The sequence below is a fragment of the Ostrinia furnacalis genome, unplaced genomic scaffold, assembly GCF_004193835.3.
Source record: "Ostrinia furnacalis isolate ACB-3 unplaced genomic scaffold, ASM419383v2 OfSCF7389, whole genome shotgun sequence".
Lineage (NCBI taxonomy): Eukaryota > Metazoa > Arthropoda > Insecta > Lepidoptera > Crambidae > Ostrinia > Ostrinia furnacalis.
The window spans coordinates 28464-46407 of NW_021137628.1; the positions used below are offsets into that span (position 1 = coordinate 28464).

Here is a 17944-nt window from a genome sequence, read left to right on the forward strand (position 1 = left end):
GAACACCCTTCCATACCTTGGGCACTAACTAAGTGAAGTACTAAACCTGTAGTTGCCAACGACATACGGCAATGTTCGCACATCCACCAGGTATTTAGTCCTAAATAACGGTCGTAAATAATATCCTCAGTGCTAATCGCGGTTGCCATCTTGTGTCGTGATCGTTGTGCGAACGACTCATGCAAGACGAAATTATTGAGATTGTCCGCTTATACAGGGTGTTGAAATAAAATGAGACATCTTCTGGGTGTCTTATTCTTCCAGTTGTGAAATATTTGACCTACCTTCTGGGGCAGAAAAGTTCTAGAGTGGCGACCACCGGCCTTAGAGTGGGCAATCCCCCCACTAGGTGGACCGACGATCTGATGAAGGTCGCGGGAATCTCCTAGATGCGGGCAGCGCCTGACCGGTCGTTATAGAAATCAAAATCAAAAAATCAAAATCAAAAATATTTATTCAGTTTAGACCACAAGTGGCACTTATGTCCTTGGGGTAGATCCTTGGGGGAGGCCTTTGTCCAGCTGTGGACGTCATTTGGCTGAAATAAAAGTTTATAAAAATCATCATCATCAGCAGGTCATTTAGTATCCACGGCAGGAGTACAATCCTCTCTAATTGACAGAGTAAATGGAGGATTTGTTCTACACTCTCTACGCTGACCAGATGGGTTGGTGAGGCTTGATATAAGTGTCCCTTAGTCGCCTTTACAACTTAAATGTTGACATCAACACAACTTCTATGGTGTTTGCAGTCAGAATCCTATATCTATCCTATTATCTTACCATTTACCAACTGTCAAACCACACATGTAATGCAAAACTGTAAAGAAAAATATATTTATTTGAATTACTTATTACAGTTACACTAAAAATACGAGTCCTTTGTAGCTTTTTATTGGCATTTGTAAATGTTAAGATCAATCAATATCACTCTGTATATAAAAATGTAATTGTAGATTAAAACAATAATAAATCTGATAATAATTTTATGGGTGATTAGTCGTCAAACTCGGACTGAAAGCGCAGATAGGAATCAAATTATAGCACTGATTCATTAGCAATTAGGTTTTATGTAATATCTTAAATGTTTAGGCTTATGTAAGATCTAGATGACCATTTAGATGTCTCTGGGAACGGAGTTATTCCCACCGTGTAACTTTCGTTTGGCCAGGATCTACGGTTTTCATCATTTTCATTCTATGGGGATTTCTACTGTCAAAAGAATGTCATATTACATTTTTGTCTGCAGTATAGCATCTGCTACAACATAAGATATCAGTGTTAAGCTCGATCCCTCGATGCTCTATGTCAACAAACGATCTGTGGTACACTGATTGTAGACTTGATGGTCGGAAACTGAAAAAAATAACACAAAATATGAACTTATCTTTTTGAGGTCATCCGTCCATCTAGCAGCCTCTCTAAAGACATCTACCATGGGACTCGTATTCCCCCTGATAAATATGGCCACCCCACTGCCACTTTTAGCTACATTTGGAACCACGAAAGTGTATAATTTGACCAGCCCCCTTAGACATGTTACAAAACATGTCAGTTTTCATATCGAAGCTTAGTATAACGTTTTGTAACTTGTCTAGGGGGGCTGAAAAGTGCTAGATAATAATGTGTATTACGGAAACAAGCATGGTCAATCAATTTTGTAACGTCAAGTGGCAAAAACCCAGCATTGACAGTGGCGCCCTTCTATAAATGTCATAATTAGATGGTATCTTTCAGTGTTGTCCACCGTACGTAGACAAAATCGGAACTATGTTTAATATAACCCAGTATTGAATATTGATAGGAGCGCCCTCCTGACAATCATAGCTGGGACGGTTCAATGTTGGACAACTATAATATAAACTAGCGGCCGCCCGCGACTTCGTACGCGTGGATCCCGTTTTACCCCCTTGATCTATCTTACACGGTTTAGATTTTTTCATACAAATGTTTTTTTCCCGCTAACTCCCGTTTCCGTGGGAATTTTGCAATATCCTGTTGTAACTAAGCTTGAAGTTTACTAAGGTACCTGCATGCCCAATTTCAAGCGTCTAACTTAAGCGGTTTAGATTTTTCATACAAAAGGATTTTCCCGCTAATTCCCGTTCCCGTGGGAATTTCGGGAATTCCTTTCTTTAGTTCTCTACGGTATCTAAGCTACGTTCCTTCCAAATTTCAAGTGCCTACGTTTAGCCGTTTATGCTGTGCGTTGATATGTCAGTCAGTCAGGCAGTCAGTTTCTCCTTTTATATACCTATTTAGATTTTAACCTGATTAGTGATTACATTCCTGGAGATGGAAGTACGGTCGGAACTTAGGAAGAAAGGCGCGCCCAGCGACACATCTCGCTCCAAGGCGACGCTCACATTCTGCGCTTGCTACGGATCGAGAACAGAGAAATGAGTGGAGTCGCAAGTGCTCTGTTTGTTCAAAGTCAAAAGTCAAAGAATTTTTTTTTATTTGTGACTATTACCTACTTACAATTATTCAAACATAAATAAATATAAAAGACTAATAACTAATAATCCGACTAATATTATAAATGCGAAAGTTTGTGTGGATGTCTGGATGTTTGTTACTCTTTCACGCAAAAACTACTGAAAGGATTTTTATGAAACTATACAGTATTATTGTTTATAACCTAGAATAACATATAGGCTATGATTTATGACAATCTAAATTTCATGCGGGTGAAACCGCGGGCATATAAAAATAAAGTTTTGTTTTTCGTTTGTTTCAGCCAAATGGTGTCCACTGCTGGACAAATGCTTCTTACAGCGATCGATCCCGCGCTGCCCGCATCCAGGTATTTACTGTGACCTATTTGTATAATTAAATAATAACAACAGCTTGGACTTGGAATTTGATCAAATAGGCATTTACAGGGCAGGTATACTGTACCATCTTAAACTGCATGTCACCCAAAATCAAGTGAGATTGCGGTAAAAATGTAATAACTGCCTTAGTACTTTTAAGTGCATTTTTTTTCTATTTATTTGGCACAAAAACAGTCATTACAAATATCACTTCTAAACAAAGACATTTTTGATTTATTAACCCTCCTCTGCATTATATTATTATGTTACTTATTTTTAAAGTAATATCCATTTTAGCTCTACATAACTTATCTGAGCCTTAACTGAGCTTTATAAACTTTAGGCATGTTGACTCCACAGCTTTTTCTATTCTCAAAGCTCGTGGCCCGCGCCTGACCGGGTAACATTTGCCAAAGGTTAAGTTTAACTACGGTTAGCGAACACGAATACGTCGCGTTTGTTTCATTTATTGATAACTAGTTGGCCCGGCGAACATCGTACCGCCCTGGCTGTCATTGAGATGACACATACTACATCGGGGACTACCCGCTTATTCGATACACTAAAATAATTACCCTCCTTTGTTGGGTAGTCGGAGGGATACAATCTACCGTCAATCATAATTTTATCAAAAACTGTCCAGGCATTTTTGAGTTATAAATGGTGTTACTAACCCAACTTTTTTCTCTTTTTATAGAAAACTAGCTGTATCCACGACTTTGTACGCATAATAAACGTTTGAATATTTTTTCTCATTTTCGCAACATTCTTATTGATACTCTGCTCCCATTGGTCATATCGTGATGCTATATTAAAGCCTTCGTTGATTAATGGACTATACAACACAAAAACAAATTTCAAATAGGACCAGTTGTTGCTAAGAATAGCGCGTCAACTAAATAAACTCTTTATCTTTATAATATTAGTATAACATAAATATTTTACCAATAGAGTTAGTTTCGGTAACAGGTGAGTAGGACGGATGGAATCCAAGATATTCGCGCTTTCGAGATTTATATCTGAGAGGATTTAAGTTTAGTGATTCGACCTCGACTGGTTAAATGCACACGACTAAAACGGCAGGCGAAGCTTCTGTTAGTAATTGATGGCCGATCGGCGCATCAAGGTTCGTTCAGTTAGTTTAAATGAGCGTTAAATTCACTCCTTTTACCTGTAGAGGATTCTGATACAGATAATTTTGCATAGATTTCTATGTGCTTACCATGAGTGTTCGCGTTCATGCGCAAATTGTCAAATTCGCAAATTGTCCAGCGGGTGCAATGTGCCAGATTCTCACTTTGTCAAATGCGCGAATAGTCAAATTCGCAAAATGTCAAGTTTTAAAAATGTCTTTATATTACGGTTTTATGGTTTCATATTTAAAAAAAAACCTTAACATTTTAATGATTAAAAGTTCTGCCAATTAATTACTTGATTTTTATTATTAAAACCTAAAGAACTGGACATTTAAACATTTACTGGACGGTAGGTGTGCTTGCTAGAGACTACGTAAAAAAATTACATTAATGGCAGATTGTGCAGCGCCCCAAGCGGCTATTTACAAGAACTAAAATCTTCATAGATTTTTGACGCACTCGCTAGCGAAAACACCTTACATAAACTCATTGTTGTCAATTCTTTTTTCATTGAGGAAAAATGTGTAGGATTAGGACCTGTAGTTAAGTGGGTTTACTCATTAAAGTAGTCCCTTATTTCTGTCAGTTATCGTAAATGGGAGAGGCCTTGTGGATGAATCGAAGGACTCTTCTCTATTGCAGATTCACCGAATTCACTGAAAATAGGATCTAAAGACCCCCAAAACGGGAACACTTCTTAAACTTCACACATTTCTTTTGTATATTTCTTTATGTTCGTTGAATTTTATAATTTATTGATGTATTTTACGATAATATTAGAATTATATTAAGCTTGGCTAAACTCTAGATTCGCTACAAAATGCTCTGAAGTGTTTTTAATTAGCACAAATAAGTGACGTTAAACATTTAATCAGTATTTTGGAGCTTTTCTCACGAAATGCAAATGGGGTCTTAGAGACTTATCAGGAGCCATTGAGTTCCCACGTCTGTTAGGACAACTTGCCGTTCATAAGCGGAGGCGACTAGCGATTTTAATCATGAAGCAATAACAATATTTCCGTAGCTTAGTTGTCAGAGAGTATACCAATATTCTCTTCTCAATATTTTTGTTTTGACGTTTCATAAATTCTTCATACGTATTTGATATATTCATACAAACTGTCACTGTCATTATCACTGGCATCTCGTTTGCATGAGAGAGATAGAGACATTCGGAAATTCCAGATTATATTGATAGGAGTAGCCTTCGAATTAGATCTTGCGAACGAACAGTGATTTTGCAAACTGACGTCTAACGTCGGGTACAAAACGGGTTTGACGCAGACCGTCCCATTGGTCCCATTCGCAAAGTCACACTCAGATAAAAGTGAAAGCCTACATTTTTGAAATAATAGTTCAACTTGTAGTTGAAAATGTTAAACAACTTTTTTCTGAGTATTTTGCGAATGAAACAAAATGAATGGCCATTTTTGAATCCGTGACGATAATGGGACGGTCGGCATCTAACCCCTTAAGGTTCAGCCAAACCAACGCGATCACACGCGATCAGCCGGCTTGCAGCGATGGTGATCAATGCATTTAAGTCTGGTCGCCATCGCTGCACGCCGGCTGATCGCGTGTGATCGCGTTGGTTTGGCCGAACCTTTAAAACGTCTTTAAAAGATTAATTTTTGCTCCCGCTACCGCCTATGTAATGCCGAGCCGCGCATTCGCCGCTACGATTCGGTGTCGACGCGACATTTACTACGCCGAGTGGCCCTTTACTTATGTTATTCATTAAATCAACATAATAATATAACCTTTGCTAAGCTCTCACTTCTAGAGTTATTTCGCGATGAGTGGCTGAATTAGATTAAGATACGAAGAATAATGTGTGTTCAAGTTATCTATAATTAACTTTTTAAAAAAATAAAACCGACTTCAAATGCGTGAACACAAAAAAATACTAAAAATTAAAAATATTGCGTATAAAAAAGTTCATCCCCAATTTTCCACCCTTGGGGGTGAAATATTTTCTTCAAATTCGCATGAAACCACCCTTTTGATAATACCTATTCAACAAAAAAATAATCGTTCAAATTGATTTATAATCGGCGGAGATATTGCGTATAAAAAAGTTCATCCCCAATTTTCCACCCTGGGGGTTGTTTTTTCTATTATTAAATTTAAATGGGACCACCCTTGAGGTATTACCTATACGCCGAAAAAAGATTTGTTCAAATCGGTTCATAATTGGCGGAGTTATCGCGTAACAAACATAGAAAAAAAAAAACATACGGGTCGAATTGAGAACCTCCTCCTTTTTTGAAGTCGGTTGAAAATACAATAATCAATTTATAACTGAAAACTGATTTAGTTTTCAATGAATTGTAAAATTAAATTTTCTCTTACTTTAAAGTTGATTGAGTTGGCCATTGACAAGTGAAGTCGTTGGTCCCGGTGGTAATAAATAATATACATGATTTTGACAGCTCATAGAAAGTACGAAATCTTATTTACTAGCGCTAGTGTTAACTGCTTGATATTGAAAACAGGTACAACATTTAGGCTGGGTGGTACCACCTATAGTCCGATTTTTAATTCGACGGAATTCTGACAGCTGTCATTTTTTGACAATTCAGATGTAATAAGCCTTTTTTGCTTTGAATTATTAATAAATAATATGAAATGAAATTTCATCAACTACAACTTACAAGAATGAACTATTGTTTGTTTCGTGAATACAATGTACACTGATTATTATGTACATTTTAGAGATTAAATAGAAAAAAACGTGTTTTTAACACAGTAAAACAACATATTAACATAAACGAAAATATGTATTGATCATCAATCATCATTATCGTCATCATAATCAACTTGGATTATAAAATTGGCATCTTGTTAAATTGATTATTTTATGAAGCTAAGATTTTATTAACAAAAGGATTTTCATAAAAAAGGTTTGTAACCCATGGATTATTGGCCAGGGAGTCCAGTAATAGAAAAATAATTTCCCAATTTTTTTTGTAACTTCTAAAATATGATAATAAAAATTCAAATAATCATTTTGAAATGATCAGTACATTTTTAAACCTTAGTTTTTTAAGTGAAACCTTAAATTCAAGAAAGGATTATTTTTTAATTTGTGAAAATGCTCTCCATCCTCAGTGGGAATGTTTCAATGTTGGTAACACTTCTGAAATGTCAAAATTCCGTCGAATTAAAAATCAGAGTTTACCTTTGACCGTAACTGTAGTCCGTAACATTATCCGGTGTTTTTTGTATGGACTTTGACAGATATTTGACGTTTGTCAAAGTTTTAAACTGCCAAAATTCCAAGATCTGTAAAACATAAAAAAATATCTGCCGCTAACCTTTAGAAGTTTTTAACAGACTATCAGGGACTTTATCAGCAAGGTGATGCAGTCCCTTAAACCTATTACCATGGCTATTACCATACAAGACACAACAAAGTTTAAAATTTGACCTAACAGATTAGGATTTATACTTAATCACATTTTATGGCATATAAAAATGACAACATTATTATTAAATGTGTGAAATAACCAAGGATTTTCCCTCGATTATGGGATTCATATTTTATATAGACAATTAATAAGTCTGGGAGCATATTGTCCTTTACTTAGTACCTTTTAAAGGCAATGGTTGTACTTGACCTCATTTTAGTTTGACCTAGAATTAGTACATCTTATTCAGAGTGAAATATAAACCTATAGTTGTCCACCATTGGCATAAATTGATAATGACAACGCTACTCTTGTAGCGGAGTTTTGGACTGACACTGTATAGCATTGGTTCCCAAAGACCTTTAAAGGGGGGCGCGGGCCATCTGTGTACTTAAGTATAAAAAACCTGCGACCGCTGAGGGTGATTTCCAGACTGCTCGATACGACCAATAAATAATGTTACTGTAGGAGGGGGCGCAGAATTTTTTTGTATGGTCGAAAGGGGTCGCGTCTCAAAAAAGTTTAGGAACCAATGCTGTATAGGTTTGTTATCAACACGACATGAAGAAGATTGGCTTAAATGTATTTGAATTTTGTAGTACAATTAAATTATGTTAAAAATAGTCTGAATAAATGTGCCTATGTGCTATTCATAAGTAGGTAGTCAGCCAAAGTTTCATTAAAATCCATCGAGTTATTTCAATGAGTTATTCGTTTAATAAATTAATTGTAACTCTTTATTTAGATTTATTTCTAGATGGAAATTTAAAAAGATTATTTTTCTTGTATAATGTGTTTTATTTTGAAATTAAAATGCGTATATATCAAGACTTCTATAATAAAACATTTATTATTTCAAATCACAGTAGACCATGTAATATGGATACAACATTCACACACATATAATTTTCATTTCATAAAAAATATAACTTAATAATTCAATGCGTAATAAATTAAAATAAATTCTTAAATCATTATTTAAGTACAACAGTATACGAAATAAACTTACAATAAATTAAAATTAAATGCATTGTGATAGTAATTTTCATCTATTATTAAATTATTATGTAAAGCCAAAAGAAAAAATATACACAACTCTCATAGGCTTTTTTTGTCTAAGGAATATGCCAATATTATGTTTGCAACAAACTTATAACTAAGTATCTGTAAAAAGCAAGATTTAATAATACAAATAATAATGAAACAGTTAGAAATTCATAATCACTAGAGATCATAACGTCATGATATATTGATGTATGAGTCCAACCAATATTGATATTATTATAATAATGAATTATGACGATTTAAAAAAACTAGCTGTGCCCGCGACTTCGTATGCGTGAAAATGATTTGAAAAATATGGAACATTTTTCTTTACTGCTCCGCCCCTGTTCGCTGTAGGGTGATGTTTGATTTGTGACAAACTAAATTTCGCGCGGGTAAAGCCGCGGGCAAAAGCTAGTATTAGTATAAATATTGGCACAGTGTCGGCGGTTTCTTAAAATAAAATGTACAACTTAAGTACTATAATATAAATAAATAAAATACAGTGGTTTCCAGTCGGATAGGTAAGTACATTGAATTATATTGTAAACGTGCGAGTTTTCTACGCCAGGTGGCGCTAACGGTTCTAATAGTGTCACATTGTAGCAACTCAAATATTAAGATTTTTCATTTTCGTGGTTGATACAAAATTGTTTCTAAAATACATTATTGACAAACTGTACAATTTGATTTCTGTTTAGTAAAATGCAAGGTTTTTTATAATAGATTTTGACATACCAGTGTGTTTAGGAATTTTTTTCTTGTTCTGTTGTAAGAACAACGTATAGTACTTTTGCAGCTACAATATAATTCAACGGTGAACAACTTAAGCCTAACAATAATTTAAGTTGTGGTTAAGTTAAGGTACTCTTAAGTATAGGAACATCAATTGTCACATCGGCGGGTAACTTCGTAGTAGACGTTATTTAGGCGCTTACTGAAAAAGAAGAAAAAAACATATTTTATTGTAAAGAAAACAGTAAAGTATTCCACCGTTACAACTCCCTGTGTATCCAGCCAACCATCGAAGGTCAAGTTTGTCCCGAGGGAAAGTTAAACTGTCATTGGACCCGCAACAAAATTAATCGGAAGAACGTAGGAGGAGTTTAAAGTTCTGGTTCAACTTCCCTCAGTGCAAAGCGGATGACAGATGGCAAACAAAGGTTAAGTAACCTTTAAGAAAAGATACACACCACGCACAGTAAACATCAATTATGGGGCCCTATCTTGTGAGCTATTAGCTAGCAATAATATTTTGTCAATATCAAAGCAAACTTACTTGTTTCTTAGCAGGATAAAGGAAGGTCGCCACCGTGTCTTTCCCGTGCTTGTTTTTGACGGTACAAGTGTAGTTGCCCATGTCCTCCCACCTGATGTTGGTGACCAGAAGATCGCCGGTTGGGAGCACCTGCAATAGAAGAAAACATGTTTAAAATACGCAGTATAACGGATGCCCTGCGTGCCCAAACAACTGCATGCGAAGATTTAATGAATGCTATTGACAACGCCACTCTTGTAGCGGAGTTTTAGGCTGACACTGTATAGGTTTGTTGTCGACACGACATGAAGAAGTGAAGAAGATGATCAAGTCAAGTTTCTTGATCCATCTTCGAAGTAGTTGCTTGCGCTGCTTCTTCCCAGCACTGGTCCATTTATTGTCCCGGAGCAGTGGTAGGGTTAAAGTAATACTGGGTATGTCTATAAGGGCTTTGAAGAATCATTGCCAGTTGTGCAGAAATGCTGAAAATAAGCTCAATTTTTACCTAATTGCTCTTTACAAGAAATGTAAGAATTTCCTGATGCATTTAATGGGGTTAAGGAGTCATTATTGTCACAAGAAAAATTCGTATTGATTTTGAGTCATTGTATTTTTGTTGCACATTGCTCATAGAGCTGATGGTCGCTGGAGCAGAATAGTTCTCGAGTGGCGACCACGGGCCGGAAGACGTAGTATGGGCAAGTCTTCTACTAGGTGGACCGAAGCTAGTGAAGGTCGCGAGAAGTGTCTGGATGCGGACAGAGCAGGACCGGTCCTTGTGGAAATGCTTGGGGAAACCTTTATTCAGCTGTTGACGTCATTTGGTTGAAACGAATGAACAAACCTGGATGCGGGCTGCACAGGACTGGTCATTGTGGAAATCCTTGGGGGATGCCTTTGTCCAGCAGTGGACGTCATTTTGCTGAAAGTAAGGAACGAATCTTACCCGGATCCTCGAGTTGCCATAGATCAGCTCGTCCCTGCTGTCCAGCCAGTAGACCTGAGCCTTGCTGCCGCTGTAGTACCGGCAGGGTAATACAGCACTGCTGCCGATGTCCTGGAAGATCTCGTTGTAATACTCCGTGATGACCGGCTTGGTGGGCTTGCGGAAGAGAGCTTCTAAGGTAAAGATGTTGGCTTCATCATCTGAGAATAAAATTTTAGTTGGTTATTGTGAATGTTGCAGAAGGTGACGAGAACTATCTTACTTAAGGTATTGAGTGAATTTCATTCGAGAAAATTTAACCAACATTGGTTACATTGAACAGTTTATATGATTTCTTGGTGTAGGATTCGTTTCTATCTTTTGTGTCTAAATTTTACCACACTCTACAGGGTGTTAGGTAAATGGGTATATGAGCCGACACTAGCCCATGTTAACATGGTCATTTATAAATGTGAAGTTAGAAATTTGATAACTTCATTTTATTTTTTTAAATTTTCATACAAAATAAATTTTATAAAATCTGATTTATATGAAAATAAAAATGATTAAAATTAAGATATCAATTTTCTGACTTCACCATACCATTTATATGACCATATTAACATGGGCTAGTGTCGGCTCATATACCCATTTACCTAACACCCCGTATTGTGTCCAATATTTAACTATTTTTAAGACACTACATGAATAACGTGTGATTTTGTCCATTTAAATTCCGTTAAGAAAGTTTTACGTGGTACCAGGCAGGACAACGCTTTGTTTAAAAACGCCTTTAAGAATATTTGCGGCATTATCACTCTGCTGTAAATTGGTGGAAAATTTTCAGCTTGGCTTTACGAGATTATCTCATTTCTCGTTCCCACCTTGTAATATGTACAATGTTGTAACAGAAATGTATATTCTATCGGCTGTAAAATAAGTTTCAAATTACCATCAACAGTATACACAGTAGAGGTAGCCATCTGCTGCTTCAGACCAGCAGTGGCGACGCAGGTATACTCGTCTCCATTGGCTGCTGAGGACACCACCACTTTGGTGGTCATCCTGGCCAGGCTCGAAGGGTGGATGCTGAAGATCTCATTCACTTCATCGTACTGGAATTGTGAAAATGTTATCAGTTATTAGTTAGGTACTATTTTATTTTGAAATTTCGGGATTGACAACTTCTGGTTTTAAAGGACTATTTGGGGTTTCTTAGTATTGATTGACTACTTTTACGTTGAGGGTGAATGAAAATAAAATAGTGTTTGCAAACAGCGCCCTCTCTTGCTGAGTAGTGTAATAAATGCTGGACAAAAGCCTCCCCAAGGATTTTCAAAAAGTCCGCCCGTGCGCTGCCCGCACCCAAGTGCCTCACGCGACCTTTATTAGATCATTGGTATACTGAGGGAGAAGCTGTAAGAGAAACCCAGCTCACTGCCACTTAAGTTTGCCAATGCTGCGATCGACTGGGATTGAACTAACTGTACTTTGTATAATGAAGACTAACTCTACTCTTATTTTTTTTTTTATGCTAGCCAAGGCAGGTATTTTCTTATCGCCAAGTGGTTGTCCGTTTTTCAGCCACTGAGACCACGGGACTATTCCCACCTCCAGTCCTGTGTAACCAGGATCTACAGCTTAAAAACCCAACTGTGAAGGCCAAGTTTGTCCTCCGGAACATCGCAGACCAGCTGCGTATTCTCCAGAAAATATTGTAAGGAATTATAATGAAGAGTAACTCTACTCACATCTCCCAAAGGCTGCCCATTCTTCAGCCACTGCGCATGAGGCGCCGGTTTCCCTATCACCTCGCAGACCAGCTCCGTCCGAGTGCCAGGCGCCACCCTCACCGACTTCGGAGGCGGGTCCGATATGTTCACGAAGGGACGGAGGATGCGGCGTTTTGGTGGTGGTGCTACTGGAACAAAGGATAATGTCTCAAGTTATTTCAAATATCTCAAGAAATTAATGAAGTTATTTCAAATCAAAAAATCTATCTAATCTGGAGTTCTAACCCTAGACAAAGTTCCAAAAGTAATCCGTTTATCATTTCAAAATCTCTTCACTGAGCTGAAAAAAAGTAAATGTTACAAAAAAAAATTGCCAGGACGAACAATTTCAGAATTACTACTGACACGTTTGTAACTTTTTCTAGGTCCCTTGTTGACTCAATCGTGATGACATTGATTTGATTTGATTTTCTTATTAGAAGATGGGTTTATGCTGCCTTTAGCCGGCGATATGATCAACCATCACAGCATATTGGCTAGCCAATTTCGTTTAATGTATCCTATATCCATTTCTATTTATTCAAACTCTACATAAATAAGTGTAAGTTATACATTTTTATACAGGAAGTCGGAATGATATAATGCCACATTACCCTTTACAATGTCGAGCATATAAAAAGAAGTTTTTGTCGCGGAATAAATTGAATAATTCGATACACGAGTTAGGAGCCAGGAATGATCGATTTGACTTTATAATCGATGTCCCCTCGATTGACGATTTGTAAGTCAATCGGTACAGACATCTGGTCTATAATACAACTTATATGTGGAAATTTGAATGGATAATCTGTATTGTAAATGGAAATATTTTCTTGCAAACGTTATCAATTCTTTACGACTATTTTTTTACTAAGAACGGGCAGCAGCGCCCTCTGAAAAACATAAATATTTTAAACTGCGATCTCCAACCCGCCTGCCATGCGTGGGGATTATGGCAAAACCCTCCACTATAGTGGAGGAGGCTCATTCATAGTCCAGCAGTGGACTGTAAAGGGCTGTTGATGATGATGATGATGATGATGATGATGATGATTTTTTTTACTTGAATGAAGGGTTCGGGTTTATTTTTGCTATGGGTTTAATACATTAACAATTTTGATAGTAAATAGAAATACCTATTTTTAGCGTAAACTAATCTTAGTTAAAAAATCTATTCGTTCGTTCGTTTCAGCCAAACGACGTCCACTGCTGGGCAAAGGCCTCCCCCAAGGTTTTCCACATTTTCCAAAAAATCTATAAATAAGACTTATTTTTATCATGGTGTAAATAAATTTTCAATGGGTTTAATTAATAAATCAACAATTTAGATCGTAGATGTAAATACTTTTTTTGCGAAAACCAATATAGGTTGGTACATAAATAAAAGACTTGGTGAATATTTTTAATTGGGATGAATGAAAGAAGGGATTTGCTTTTCAATGGATTTAGCAAATTAACAATTTAAATCATAAATGGAAATATTGTTTTTGCGAAATCTAATATAAATTATTAAATCTTTGTGAGCATTCTTAACTTGGATGAATGAATGAAAGGTTTTCCTTTGCAATTAGTAATAATTACTTATGATGACTTTTACAATTTATATAACTATTCAATGATACGCTGTTAACACATAGTTAACACATGCGAAAGTAATTCTGTCTGTCTGTCTCTCTTTCACGCCTATACCTACCACTGAACCGATTTTGATGAAATTTAGCATAGAGATAGTTTGAGTCCCGGGAAAGGACATATGATAGTTTTTATCCCGGTTTTTGAAATAGGGACACGCGCGATAAAGTTTTTCTGTGACAGACAAAATTCCACGCGGGCGAAGCCGCGGGCGGAAAGCTAGTGATAATATAATAATATAATAATATAATTAACTCACCATTGGGCTGTAAGTTGTTATCTAAGTCATTCTTCCCCTCTATCTGTGCGTGGGCTTCGAACCCGCATTGCAGCGACACCAGCGCCGCGGCGACGAGTAGCGAAACTAAGTTGATCATGCTGTCTGCCGGTAGATGTCGTTGGTTGCACGAAATAGTATTCTGTAAATGAGAGATATTTTTGTAGTTGTTATTATTAGATTAAATAGTTTGAAGATTTTGATAACAGTGTTTTATTAATAGGGTGTTGTTTTTAAAAATATAATAAAGTAAAATTAATTAATATGTGATTAAAAGTAGGCACATGAGTTTTGTCTTTAAAAAGTTGGTTGGTTTCAGTTGGACAAAATAATATCTAAGGTAAAAAGTTATTTATTTAATGAAATGGGTATTTTTTGAAATCATTAAGGTATTCTTTATTATTATTGTCTATTAATATCGTGTTTCTATTTTATAATATTCAATATAAATACAAGAGAATATTTAAATTAGAAGGTATTGATGTAATTTTGAATCCAAGCCCCAATTTTCCAAAACCAGCAAATATAATAAATATTTTACCGTATGATATTGATATTTTACCTATCTAAATCAACCATTAAAAATAATTATGAGAGTTGATAAAGTTTTTCGAATTTCTAATTGACTCGAATCACGACTTATGATTATGATTATGTATGACATTTCCTTGTCGATCAATCTATAAATATCATCATGAAAAAGAACTTTGTAAAACACACTTCCGCTTTCGCGGAAGCTTCCAAAGCTCAAAACTTGCTAAGCTAGTTCGAAGCTTCTGATCGCGGAACTTATCAACGTAAGTTACAGGAAAGCCACCTGTTAAAGTTTATCAGTCACGTGGTATGGATTTCGAAGCTTTTGCTTGAGCTTTTGAGGATAAAAGTACCTACTTATTTAGTAAGAAACTTTTAAGGAAGCACTGTTTTTGTCGGTCGTATAAAAGAATGCTTTTGCTTTTTTTAATAGAGACATATCATAGAATATACTTAGTACCTACTTTATTTTATTTTAAGTTGAATTTTCGTAAACTTAGATATATTGACGAGTTATCAAACTTCCAAGTACAAGAATGAAATGTTACTTTATATTTTACTAAATTGTCACGTATTTCCTGAATTATGTAAATAGTTAATGTAGCGACACATTAAACACCGTGATGTCTTATGCAGTCGCAATAGAGACTACTTTTGAACAAAAATTCATAGCACTAACTAGTTTAAAATTTTCTTTTTCAGACGCTAATTTCCACGTTAAAGTGTTTATATCAGAAATAACGTTTAGTAAAATAATGAAACTACCAAAATGTTCAGTAATGAAAGAAAAAGTTGGAAAAGCTCAATTTTAGCAATTGTGTTTGAAATAATATGCCAGGTTTTTTAACGTCAATGCAATGAAAAATAAAATCTAACACACCGAAAATTAATCCGTAGATAAAAATTAATACAACAATGATTTATTTCGCTTATACAATCGATAAAATTGTTGCATCAGATAATATTAGCAGTTATCGATCCAATTAACGCGCGAAGAAAAGTAATAATCATTGACAATAAAAAAGAATGTGCATACTAAACCACTTACTAATGTTCGTTTATTATCGGCCAAGGCCAAAAAGTTATAAAAAGTTTAACTAAAATATCGGCACAAAACTAAACGGAAAAAACCATGCACTCAGTTAAATAATTATTTGTCTCTATTTTAAACAAAAACCAACAAAAAATTTGCTAACTGTACCACTTGCAAAAATGTTGACTATTATCAACCTATACCAAAAAAGTTTAATTGAAAAACTGAATAAAACAAAATGAACATCGTGCACTTATTTCAAAAAACGTGTGACATTTCACACATAAAATCACCAAAAAAAAACTCTCGCTTTTCCCTATCACACTCACTAAAAACGATCACTTAAAAAACTCACCTTGTCAAAGTAAGATCGAGCTATCACTTCACACACTGATACGTCTATCCCGGTTCGCGTCTCAGACCTGAGTGCTCTCGTTAGGGTGGACCGGCCTTTTATAGTCGGCCATTAATTCCCAGTTGCCTCTGTGTGCGTGGATCCTTTAGATTAGTTATTAGTTTAGGGATGATATGCTAGTATAATAATCTTTAAGTGTTCTTAGGGAGAAAGTTTTAAGTTCTGGATAGGTAGGCGTCAATTTATGAATGGCTATGTTATCTATTAACGTCTTAAGGTAAGTTTGTTTAAGAATTTAAACAAAAAATTGTATGCTTAACTGTTCTATTATGTTCAATTTTTCTTTTTGGTCTTGGAAATTTATGTACCTAATTGGTAAATTGTTTAAACTGGGTTCCTGATGTCCATTGTAAAATTGCTTCCTTATTTACATTAGAAATATTGTTTCGCCTTGCGTTTTTGAATGAAAATTGTTTGATTTTCAACTAAGTGTGGCATATTATTTAAGTGACGCAAACTGTATTTTGTGGTAATTTTATTGAAAAAAGCATATTTATTTCTTTTAAAACACCTTAGTATTTTACTTATTTAATCGTTGAAAATGCTTCGATAGACTTAATACCTGTTTTCACCATCAATCCCCAAGTTTTAAGTAACCCCTATGGTAACACATAACAGGAATTTTGTTTTCATAGGTGTCTCTTAAAAATTAGGGATTGATGGTGAAAACGGGCATTACTTTCTTTTATTCAGGGCAGAAGGGTATTCTTTTCTTCAAACTTTCATTCAAGACATTTGTAAATAGAGGAATTTTGGTATTAAAAAAATCATTCTTCAAATCAATTCAATTCAAATCATCATCTCTATAGCTATCATTTCTCTATCAACACCTAAGCCCTCCTACGCGATGTTAGCCACGGGGTCCGACCAATTAAGTTATTCGTATTAATTGCCGATGGGTCTCTAATGGTTAATGGTCTTAATGACGTAGGTTAAGTTACTGCTAATTGTTTAGAGTAAATGAGTCATTGGGTACAGTTATGTTGAATTTGAATTGGACTTTCTCTAAACTTGAAAAGGATTATAACGACCGTTTATGCTGGTTTTCTATATTTAATACTAACCGAAATCCGTCCGTCAAATAATGACAAATTCCAATATGTTTTGGTCAAAATATCTACGGTTTTCGATGTTTTTACATTTTCATGACTATTTAGTTAAATAATATATTAAAGAGTAATCGCATCAAAAATTCGAAAACAGATTCAAATTTTACAATTGAAATCCGAATTTGGACAAGGATTGGACATGAGATATGATGGTTGCAGGTTTGATTCAAAAGTTATGTATTTTACCAATCTGGTAAAACCAGCGAATCATTGAGAGATGCATGTTTTCAGTTTCAGTTGATGTCCTGTAGCTGAAATAATGATGATGTTTAGGTATTTTTCAATTTCACTTATTCATAAATATGTTACTGAAGTATTTTACGCGTTGCTTAGTCTGGGTCAAGTTATTTGTGTGATTGTTAGTGTTAGCAAAAAATTTATTTCATTTTGCTCAGCATACAAAACTAACGACAATACAAAAAATAGGCTGGGTATCCCCAGTTTAAGTGTTATGAAAACGACGCTCAAAGTTGATTCAATTTTAAGCATAGATCGGATCTTTCAATTGAATATCAATATTTAATCACACATATTCTTCTGATATGGGATCTACTTTTAAAGGTTTTGTAATATAAAGACGGCGA

General features: G+C 35.4%; 1 protein-coding gene across 2 annotated transcripts; it reads right to left on the bottom strand.

Moving 5' to 3' along the window:
* Positions 1 to 9044: 9044 nt before the first annotated feature.
* On the bottom strand, positions 9045 to 16284 carry IBP2 (insulin-related peptide binding protein). Of its 2 annotated transcripts, none has more exons than XM_028320488.1 (7): positions 16192 to 16284; positions 14252 to 14411; positions 12340 to 12506; positions 11541 to 11703; positions 10610 to 10809; positions 9685 to 9813; positions 9045 to 9342 (listed from the first exon to the last, which is right to left on the bottom strand). In XM_028320488.1, the coding sequence occupies exons 2-7, from the start codon at positions 14367 to 14369 to the stop codon at positions 9340 to 9342; spliced, it is 780 nt and encodes a 259-aa protein (XP_028176289.1). In that variant the 5' UTR covers positions 14370 to 14411; positions 16192 to 16284; the 3' UTR covers positions 9045 to 9339. The 2 variants fall into 2 exon arrangements, with proteins under 2 accessions (XP_028176289.1, XP_028176288.1); XM_028320487.1 differs by having other exon boundaries at positions 12340 to 12509.
* Between the last annotated feature and the right edge of the window lie 1660 nt (positions 16285 to 17944).

Coding starts and splice junctions, on each gene's coding strand:
- IBP2 (XM_028320487.1), bottom strand. CDS start 14,369: ATGATCAACTTAGTTTCGCTACTCGTCGCCGCGGCGCTGGTGTCGCTG. Junction 11,704..12,339: donor ATGGGCAGCCTTTGGGAGAT/GTGAGTAGAGTT, acceptor TCACAATTCCAG/TACGATGAAGTGAATGAGAT. Junction 9,814..10,609: donor ATGGCAACTCGAGGATCCGG/GTAAGATTCGTT, acceptor CTTCTATTGCAG/GTGCTCCCAACCGGCGATCT.